Source organism: Arachis stenosperma, chromosome 8 (assembly GCF_014773155.1).
Source record: "Arachis stenosperma cultivar V10309 chromosome 8, arast.V10309.gnm1.PFL2, whole genome shotgun sequence".
In the NCBI taxonomy this organism is placed as follows: domain Eukaryota; kingdom Viridiplantae; phylum Streptophyta; class Magnoliopsida; order Fabales; family Fabaceae; genus Arachis; species Arachis stenosperma.
This window is the reverse complement of record NC_080384.1, coordinates 13,905,062-13,916,511: the sequence shown is the minus strand read 5'-3', so window position 1 is coordinate 13,916,511 and position 11,450 is coordinate 13,905,062. Positions and strand designations below refer to the sequence as shown.

The window sequence follows — 11,450 nt, the reverse complement described above, 5'->3', positions numbered from 1 at the left end:
TGACCAATACAACTGCATTTTTCACAAGTAGATTGAAGAGAACTTGTTTAACAAATCCTAATTTTTTTTTAATTGCCCCTGATGAAAATCTCTACCTTTCTTGATTATCTACTTGTTATCCGAATTTGCCAAACGTGCCTGCAGCTGAATACACAATTCTGATGCTCTGGATAGCAGTTTTCCTTGTTGATCTCGCGAATTTAATGACTGAGGAGTTACCAAATTTGCGGGATCATCAAGGACCTGTTGGAGCTGACAGCATAGTTGGGATGTTACAGGGTCATATTTACAAGTTTCAGCAATAAGCTGAAGCAAGTTACAGCCTTGGTCTTGGGACAAAGATGGAATACTTGGTACAGGAGGAACAAGAAAAGGATGTTGGAGTAGCTGAGGGATTCTCCACCTTTCATTGCGATCCCATGCAAGGCATTTCTTCATAAGATCCATAAGCCATGGGTTTGGGACAGGTTCATAGGTAATTTCATGGTTTGGATCAGTTATGACTTTGAATTTTGCCCAAAATGTCTTGTATTCAGAAAAAGGTGTTCTCCCATATACCATTTGATAAAGGATGCAGCCCAAGGACCAGATATCTGACGGCCGTCCACACTTAATTACGTTTCCATTTGCATCGGTCTCATTACACATAAATGCCTCTGGAGACATGTAACTAAGAGTTCCCACCTACAAGAGTTGAACAACTCAGTAAACAATTACTGACATTCCCCCTAAACCCCCTAAACACCCCCTCCCCCTTCTCTTATTTTTCTTTTAAAAAAAAGGTGTAATTTGGAACATAGTCTATAAAGATTATATGAGTAAATTTTTATAAAAACTGCAATCAAGACCTCATAAAATATGACCTAAATTTTAATAGGATAAAGTATTGTTTTGGTCTCCAATGTTTGGGGTAAATCCTATTTTGGTCCTTAACGTTTTAATCGTCCTATTTTTATTCCAAAACGTTTAAAATGGCATTAATGTTATCCCACTGTCAAATCCCTCACTAACACTTAACGAAATTGATGTACTATTAATAATGCTTTTGTTAAAGCTAAGTTTGCTCAAATATAGCTTTAACAAAAGCATTGTTAATAGTACATCAATTTCGTTAAGTGTTAGTGAGGGATTTGACAGTGGGATAACATTAATGCCATTTTAAACGTTTTGGGATAAAAAAGGACGATTAAAACATTAGGGACCAAAATAGGATTCACTCCAAACTTTGGGGACCAAAACGGACTTTACCCATTTTAATAAAACCGCTTAAGAAGTTTGTAACATCACAAGTATGCAGGTATTCACCGCATGTAGGAATAGCTCAATACGAACAGAATAAATAAAAGAAAAATAAAGGTCAGGCATACCACGTGAATAAAAAGGAAGGTAAGCAGTACCTGTGACTCCCGTTGGATGTTAGTTGTATCACTCATTATTGCTTTGGCTATGCCAAAATCAATTAGTTTCAGGGAACCCTTGACAAGGAGGAAGTTGGCTGGCTTCAAATCAGAGTGCACAATACGCTCCTCATGAATGGTGTTGACAGCCTGAAGAATTTGCTGCAAAAAGGATTCAATAAAATCCTTAGGTAACTCGCCAAGCATAGGAAAGCTCCAAAACGATACAAACTCTATCCCAAAACGTTAGATGGATCACCATAGACACATGAATGATTGAATATCTATCACACTCTCAAACAAGAACAAATTGAGATTGAAGCATATGCACATAAGCAATGTTATCATACCCTCTGCAATATCTCTCACTTTAGTCAGTTGCACACACATTGTTTTAGATAATTCAGAAATTTAGTGAGTGGGCATAGCAGAAGTAGTTATAAAACGTGCTAGTGAGGATTTGAAACCTGCCAATAAAATCGCAGCCAGTTCTCATCAATGGTCTGGTTGCATCCATCCAGTTCCTTCCACTTCTGGGACAACATGTGAGCCAAATCAATTTCCCCATATTCAAGTACCATGTATATATATCCATCATCCTTGACTCGCCCATCCTTATTACTTAAGCATCCTTTCATGACTTCTGCTAGCAAAGCTTTGTCGGTCACCTATTTACGAGATTGAGTTAATACAGCATACATCAGGACACAAATAAGATAATATCTACAAACCCAACTCCAGAATTGTAAAATCACAAAAATCATCAACTGTAACTTGTCATACACTCAGACATCTGGAGATATATGAAACATCAATAGCAATAGCTAGAAGCCTAGAAGCAGGCCACATTTCAAAAATAAAAAATTTAATAGAGTACCTCATAGTCTATAAGCTGTATAATGTTATCCTTTCCTTTCAGCCTATTTAAATACTCAATCTCTTGACAAAACCCATATGCTGTAGCATAATCCCGACCCTTGAGCTTGATCTTCTTAAGCGCATAGATCTTACAGTCTGAAGAGATCACCTTATGTACCTCGCTGCTTCCTCCACTGCCTATCTTGCCAAGCCTTTGATAAAGCTTGCCATTGACTTTAAAAAACAAATCAGGGTCATAGGTCCTTTTCCGAGATGTTGGAACTTTACTACTTGCACCCTTCTCTCGTTTTTCTAAGTTAGAAGACTCTGACTTCACATCTGAACATGAAGTTTGGGGACCTGGAGCCTGGGTTTGTGGATTGGAAATCTCTGCAGGCTCTTTTGATATAGTTGACTTATTGTCAAGACATGACGAATATTTTGAAATGTTATTTTCTTTTACCTTGCCTCCCTGTTGCTCCTTAGATTGGTTGTGCTCCTGAAGTCCCAACTCTGCATCAGCAGAACGGGGAGCTTGGGCAGCTGTTGCTGCCTTATCAATTGACATTCTGTTAATGTCCTTCAGGGAAGTATTTGGAGGTTCAATAACCCCTTCAGCTATAGATTTAGGATTAACATTAATCTCCCCCATAGGTTCCGCTGTTCCACATGAACCACTATCTACAAGCAAATGAGAATAACGAGTTGTTGAATTGAGCATGGGAGCAGAAGTTGAATGGACTGAGGTAGTTGTAGCACAAGAAGGTCCCACAACTGAAGATTGAGTTGCTGGCTGACTTAAAAAGTTTCTGAATTGCTGGAGATTGTCCTGAGAAACAGTAGTTCTCTTAGGCAACATAGAACTTATTCCTCCCTCGGATCTCAAATTCATGTCACATTCTACCCTTTGGTGATTCGAATCTTGCTTGAATCCAACTGGTGGATCATGTTGGCTGCTTTCAACCCAATCCATTTCTGTCAATCCAAGTGAACTCATATAAGATGACAAGTTCTCCAACTCAGTGCCCTTTGCAACATGGGCCCCTGCATGTTAAACGAGGAGAAAATATATGGCAGGCAATACCGACATGTTTGGTGTATGCACAACATCAGAAACTAATTCCAACCCGAAAAAGAAAAATAAATTCTTTGACACTGCAAAAATGAACTTTCCAAAAAACAATCCCTTAAGGGGGAAAAATTAGCAAAAATTACCCTGCACGCTAGTGTTGGTGTCAATCGAAAACTGAACTTTCTTCAGACCATCCACATTTGAAGATCCTGCAAGCAGGGAAGCCACACCAGCAGTGTTAACACCCTTCCCCTGATGTTGTTGCACATGTGCATTGAACGAGTTACAACCTTCGCCATCATAGGTATCGTTGCAAGGCCCTGAAATCAAAGGAGGCGTAATAGAGGCGCTGTTTTGACCTTCAGCTGCAGCAGTTGCTTTCTTTATTCTGCGCGGAAGCAATTGCTTCGACGACACATCTAAAGGCTTGTTCACATCCTCAGCAGCAGTTGCAGTTCCAGACAAGTTTTGTTGCGGAAGCACTGAGCGCTTCGGCCTTATGCAATTGGACTGCATTGAACCTGAGAGAATTCCCCCAAAAAAAACAGAAAAACATAAACCCTAGACTTAACCTCTAGTAACATTAAACTCAAAGAGAGAAAAAAAATTTGAAGTTTAAGAATCAACGAAGCTACTGCTCAATTAAACAATGAATAGTAAAGAGGATTACCGAGAGGGCGGTGGCGCTTCAAGGCAGCTTGAACATGGCGGAGGAAGTCAGTAGGAGAGTTGGAAGAAGAGGAAAATGAAGAGGAGGTAGCGGTGGAGGTGGAGGTGGAAGTGGTGGTGGTGGCTGCTGCGGTTCCAGTGGCGGAGTTGGTCGGAAGGTTAGCCTTCCCATCCATGGAGCAATAATCTCCGCCGCATGCTGATGAAGGGAACACCCCCTTACTTATTTCGACGGATCCATTCCATTGATTTTCGACTACTCAAAAAGCAAGTGGTAACTTTATCCTATCTATGAAGAAGACAATGTTGATAATGATGATGATGACGACGACGACGAAGAAGAAGAAGGTATCCAAAGCACTCCAATCTGTAAACGGAGAAGAAGAAGAAACCCAGAATTTTGAAAAGGAAACGAAAATGCTCGTTTGGCGCTCCCACTATCCTCCTCCCATCTTCTCGTGGGCTTCTAATTTTTTTGTCAGTGGGCTCGTGGGCCCAATAGATATGGGCTCGCTCAGTTGTCTGTCGCTTTTTCTTCTTTCTAGGCCCAAAATAAACTCATTCCATATTGGGCTCTGATAATGCATTTGGGCTTGGAGTTAGAGGGTGGTTTTTTGTCATGGGACTCTTCTCCCAAGGAAATTACTAGGATCCTCCTTGAGGATGATAAAAAGACCACATTGCTAATACCAAAAAAAAAAAAAAAACAACACATTGCTCCGAATTACTTGAATCTAGTTTTGTATACCAAAAAAAAAAAAAAAAAAAACTTGAATCTAGTTTTATTTTCTTTTGTTCTCTTATGGGGATTTAGCCCCTTTTAATACTAAAAAAGAAACTTTATTTAAGTAACTTATTAAACCTGGCTTTTAAAAGATATCTTTATAAAAATATATCTATATTTAATAAATCAAATTAAAAATGTCTTTTAATAAATATAAACAATAATAATTATTTTTTATAAAATAACTTTTAAAACATTAAAAATACCACAATAGATATATCATATAATATATATATATATAAAAGAGTAAATTTAGATATTTATTAATGTATGAGATTATATTATACTTTTTTATTTTAATAAGTACAATTTAATTTTGAAATATTTCTCTTAAATGCTTCCAAAATTACTGCTAACTTTTAAAAATTACAAATACAAATATATGATTTTTTTTATATTTACCAAACACAAAACATAATATTTATGCTTTAAAAAAAATTACAATATTTTTTCAAAAAATTTTACTAAATCAAGAATAAATGATCAACTTTTGCTACAAGGAAACAATTTCAGTTATAAAAAATATAAACCAACTTAATACTCATAACTAATTAAAATTCTGAGCCCTCAATTATAATTAATTTACCCTTAAAATTAAGTTGTCCTTTTCAATAGTGAACTATATGGCATGGTAGTAAAAGATTTGATTCTCCCTCTTAACAATCAAAATGGAGTAAGAAATATTTTTGTAAAATTTTTTGGAAGGGGGAGGGGAATTGGTAAATTTAAAACTTAAATGTGAGATAAGAATCAAACATTATCCTAAAATTTAATGTACATGTTTGCATGACAGAGTTATAAGTCAACACAAACTTAGTGAAAGCTAAATGATACCTTACCAACTAAGAATAAAGTGTGAATCTTCCAACTACAAGTCTTTGATTCATTTTATCAATGAGACAAATTGAAAATCTTACCCTCTGCAAATTTCAGGCACCAGAAAAAAGGACACCAAAATATTTCCAGATACTACCCCAAAAGTAAACCCAACAAATTGGTTTGTGTTTTTTTAATTAGGGATATAAAAAAAAAAAACTTTATATGTTTTGTTCTTATCAATGTATATTCTTACTTGGAACTAACCATTAAAGCACTGACTAAGAAATATTCCCATAACGTTACAAAACGAAAAAGAAAGAAATTAGTATTATTATTACCGAAATGAAAGAACAATCTATAGCTACCAGTCAAGCATTCTCTTTTTAATTGTCTTTAATTTTCAAATTTCAAACATAAACCTGAGAAACCCTACTTTCAATAGATACTTTGTAATTTTTAATGGGCATAGTTGTGAATATAGAAATTAAAGCTGTAAGAACTCAAAAAGAATCTGTTTTGGCTTTTAATTTGAAAAATAGTGAAATTAATTAATTTCCCATGGTGTACTGGTTCAAAATAATTTGTACTTTTAATCTTTGTTCTGACAATTTTTGCATGGCAACTTGGAAAGTATCAAATCACAAAGTGTACATTGGCCATTATATATATATTTAGATTTTTTTTTTGGAGTTTGAAATTAGTGAGGTTTTGAAAAAATAATTAAGATGTTTGTTCCATTATCACTAAAAATATTAAATAAGAAATAGTTGTCCTAGAATTATTATTTGATCTCATTATTGTAATGTTTTACATCCAGCAGTGTAAAATAATTATTCAATTTGGATTTTCTAAAACAAAAATCTTTACAAATAATTGTGTACTAAAACAAATTTAAACAAGATCAATTATGTTCTTTAAAAAAAAATCCTTCTTATCAAAAGAATTAGGAAAAGAAATACTTAAATAAGGCTACAAAATATATATACCTAGATTATTTTAATTCAATATTTTTTTATCATTTCTGAATTAATATATATAGTTAATTAGACTTTATAAAAATAAAATTACACTTGTTCTACCAAAAAACAAAATTTAGCCACCATATTTTAACATTGAATCATGATAAAAATAAATGAACATATTTTGTATTTATCACAAAACATTGTTACAGTTACTAAAATTTAATATTTAACCACAAATAATATTTCCTATAATCTTTTAATTCGAAATTTATATTCCTTATTTTAGTAAAACTGTTTTTTCTTCCATTTTTTTCTGTATGAGCATAACGATAATTTAAAACACGTCATAAAATAGAGTATTAAGAGTCCCAATTTATGTTTTAAAATTTTAAATCATAAAAATAAAATAAAGTAAGATATGCTACTTAGTTGTTAGTAGTTAGAAGAGAGGACAATAAAATCAATATGTGATCTGCGTGTGTCACATATTTGTTTCTGGCATCACTTTTGGTGCCCTCAATAACTGACACACTTCTCTTTAATGCATCCCCACGAGGACCAATTACATGTCTTTAACACCTATACTCTCTTTCCTTCTATTTTCTTAAGCTCAAATATATTTGTTAATTGGGTATAGTTAGAAAGACAAAAAAAATATTAAAATTTATTTTATTTAATATTTATTAATTTTTATAATAATTAATAAATATTAAATAAGATAAATTTTAAATTTTTTAGATTAATTCCTTTTAATTATTAAATATTTTTAATTTATTTTTAGTTTTTACTCTAAAGTTAAAAAAATTGATTATTTAAAAGAATTATATTTCATCATTGTCATGCTTTTTTTAATAATAAATAATTATTATGTTTTGAAAACATATTAACTATTATCCACATTATCGAATATCATTCTTATTACTATCATTACTTTGGTTAATAATTTTTAAAGTGTTTAGCTAATTTATATTTTAAGAATGCATGTTAAATTACAAGGTTTATAATAAGTAATACAGAATTAAATCTTTTTAATACATTTAGTGTAGTTGTTAAATCGAAAAATTTTAATAATAAGATCTCTATTCTCGGTAATGTTCTAAATCATTATATGGGCAAGACAATTTCATATCATATCATTAGAGAAGATCTTTTTCTAAAACTCTTTGATTATCACGCTTAATGAATTTATGACTAATACTTTATTTAGATAGATGATAAAAAATTAAAAAATGAAAGAAAAAAAAAGTAAATTTTTTATGTTATTTGAATGAAAAAATAAATAAATAAAAAAATGAAGCGAAGATTTTTTTGTTTAAATAAAAAAAATAAAAAGATAATAAATTATAATACAACAAAGTTACGTTAAGACCTTTATCTATATTATATTTAAATTAAAGTATGCATTATATGTGAAATAATAAATTTATTTTTATTATAAAATAAAATATAAATATTTTTATTTATTTTTTATTATATTTTATAAATATTGATGGTTTCAGTGGTTAAGAGAAGGGGGGTTGAATCTTAGCCCCCTTTTTGCTTGCTGACACTTGCTGGATTTTAGAGGAGACTTTTCTGTTTTATCTCGTCCCTAGTCACGAGACATTTTCATTTTGTCTCGTCACTTGACACGAGACATTTTTTATTTTTCATCAGAACAGTAAAAACAGAATTGAAGTAGGAAGAGAGAGAAGATAACACCCAGATATATCCTGGTTCAGCTGCTAAGTGCAGTGCAGCCTACATCCAGTCTCCATCACAACAATGATGGAATTTCACTATAATCATCCAGATTACAACTTGTAAAGTGCTAACCCAACTTACAAGGAGATTCCCACAGAATCATGAAACACAACACAGATGTACAAAGGAACTCTAAGACATCTATGGCTTTTTTTCTTTTAATTTTGCACTCTCTACCTTTTTCCGCTCTATGGCTTTTTCTACAAACCTCACTGTTTGCCTTTTTCCATGAGACTCAAGACATGACAAAATTAAACAGAAAAATACAAAACATAAAACATTGAAGGAGAAGAGAACTGCTAGCTTAGGTAGCTCTGAGAACTCTGTGCCTTGCACTCTCAAATCTTACTCCTTGAATCAAACCATGACTGTTCACCTCTTTTATAGAGAAGTGAAACCTTCACAGTTGAAACACAAACCCAAGCTCAGCTTCTTTTCCTTCAACAAAAACCGGTTCGGCCACACAGAGAGAAGAGGTAACTAATTCAAGAACCAACATGCAAATACCTCTAGTCCTTCCTTGGTCATCACTCTTCATCAATCCGAGCGCTCCATCCTTGGCTTCCTCTCCAAGATGGATTTCTGGCCCTTGATGCTTCATGATGATGATGATTTCATCTGCTTCAATCTCTGCCTTCAACCATCACTTCGCCACTCTAGCTACTCCCTGTGGTGGTTGAGCAGAATCAAAGACAAGCCATGCCTCCAAGGATCTTCCCTACTGGCCGAATCTTCTTCCTTCTTTTTGTGTATGGAGGATCCGAGATTACCTCACCAAATCTTACCACATTTGGTGATTATCTCAGCCACAACATACTTTTTTTTTTCTTTTTCGTGCCATCAATTCGATGGTCTTTAGCCTTGCTTTTCTTTCCTTTTGGTAGCTCCAAGTAGCTTCCATGGCTTCCTGTGTAATAACCGAAGAGAAGAAACAAAGACAAGAGAGAGGAGAGAGAAGTTTGAACTCAAACTAATGGGTAATAACAAAATGAAATTAAAGTCCCACTTCCCTAGTTTAGAGTGGCGTGTATCATTATGATCACCATCATGTCAATCACACCTTCTCTCTCATGTTCCCCATGCTAGTTTAATTAAATTTCAAATCCTTCAAAAGTGAGTTGGAATCCGTTGGAAGCTTCATGGATTCGGGTAATGCATGGAAGCATTCAATAATTTTGGGCTTGGTTGCAATAAGGATTATTCTTGGCCCAACTAGTAACAATTGCTTTCCTGATGGATTTGGATCAAACATAGGAAGCTTTCTTTGGGCTTGTAGCAACAATATTAATCTAGCCCAGTTAATCATCACAATAATTCAGCCATTGAATATTTTTGAATTAATGCTTAATTGGAAAGCAAATTCACACTTGGGCTGCAACATTTTATTTTATTTTCGGCCCATATAAAAACCTGCATCACAAAATTATTAATTAACATTAATCAAGATTGAATTAATAATTTTGCAATTAAATATTTTAATAATGTTTGTTCATCACAAAAATTAATTTGAAGTTTTCCAAACTCATCAATCTCCCCCTTGATGACAAACATTTTTAAATTGAAATGGAAAGAAATTAAAGTTTAGAGTACGAGTACTCCCTTTGAAAATTGAATTTCTCCCCTTTCAAAGTGTCACATGGCTCCCCCTTAATATATGCTATTTTACCAAAAGAAGCATAAACCTGTAACATTTTAATCAAGCTTCAAAAATAACAATGTTATTTAGCATATTTATTCATAATGCTAAATGCTTGATTTATGAGCAGATTTGAATGATAATCAAAACTTATTTGTTATCAGTAATCTGATTTTCTGCTCAAAAAGAAATTACAAACTTCAAAAAAAATCCAAACATTTTCCTGTTCAATATATCAGAGCAAAATAACATGAAGGAAAATATTTGTAGAGCAAAATAAGGCAGTTTTTGATACTTTATACAATTTAGAGGAACTGCCAAAAATATCAATCATGTTAACCAGGATGAAACAGAATATTCAATACAATCATGCATATTCATCAAGATTAATTAACAACCAGTCATTTATTCATTGTCAAAAATATTATAAAATAGTAGCATCAATTATAATGAGGCAAGAACAGTTTCAATGCTATCATCAAGCATCAAAATATATCAAAATATATCTTTTAACAAGGGTGATCATAAATTTTCAACAGAAAATTTCATCCCCTATTTTTCAGATTTCATCCCCTGTTTTTCAGATTTCAATTTTCAGCTTTTCTCCCCCTTTTGTCATCAAGGGGCACCTGCACAAAATATGAAGAATACCACAAAATAACCATAATAGCAAAGCAACAACAAGAAATAACAGGAGTGTATCAAAGTGTCACAGAGCAGGGAGTATCAAGTCATGCTCATACAAAAAATAGATTGAGTCTAATGGAGCCAATATCAAAATAAAGGTAAACAACAGCCATCAATCATCAGAAAGGTTGAATTCTGAACCGGAATCGACTTCAAAATCTCCTATCCCCATTTCTTCATCAAAGGTCTTTATCATGAAACCAACTCTATCATGACATTTCTTCCAAGCCCTTTCCTGTTCATGTTCCAATTTTCTGGCAGTCTTGTGGGATTTGAACATCAGTTTTGACATGTTGCGCATCTCATTGAGAACCTCTCGGATTGATGCAGTAACATTTGAGGGTTCAGGATGGCTCTCCAGATCACTGAGAGATGGTTCAGAGGGAACAGATTTCTTACCCTTTTTGCCAGAAATTCCTCCTCCTTTAATCATTGAAATCTTGTTCTCAACAGTTTCATTAGTCAAATCAACCTTAAAATACTCAAATATACATGTGAGAAACATGCCATATGGAAGGTTAGCCTTTTTGGTACTTTTCACTGCTTCCCACATATGACGTATCATAACATAAGCAAATGAAATTTGGGAAGAAGTAAGAAGTGCAAATAAAATAACAGAGTCAGAAACTGTTACTCTATGGTGAGAACCGCCTTGTGGAGTGAGAATGTGAGTGATGATACGGTGCAACAGAGAGTTCTCAGGACCTAGTGCTCGATGAGTAGGAATTAGGCCATCCAAACCAGAGAGATTTGCACAGATGTGTTGTAAGACCGTTTGTTGTGCAATGCCAACCTGATCATCCCACTTGTCAACCATGTAAAC

General features: G+C 33.5%; 1 protein-coding gene across 2 annotated transcripts; it reads right to left on the bottom strand.

The window, feature by feature from the left end:
• Positions 1–91: 91 nt before the first annotated feature.
• On the bottom strand, positions 92–4,374 carry LOC130944315 (serine/threonine-protein kinase MPS1). Of its 2 annotated transcripts, none has more exons than XM_057872589.1 (6): positions 3,998–4,374; positions 3,471–3,848; positions 2,275–3,299; positions 1,865–2,065; positions 1,398–1,559; positions 92–684 (listed from the first exon to the last, which is right to left on the bottom strand). In XM_057872589.1, exons 1-6 carry the CDS (start codon positions 4,170–4,172, stop codon positions 109–111), a joined length of 2,517 nt encoding a protein of 838 aa, XP_057728572.1. In that variant the 5' UTR covers positions 4,173–4,374; the 3' UTR covers positions 92–108. The 2 variants fall into 2 exon arrangements, with proteins under 2 accessions (XP_057728572.1, XP_057728574.1); XM_057872591.1 differs by having other exon boundaries at positions 2,275–3,230.
• Positions 4,375–11,450: the final 7,076 nt, after the last annotated feature.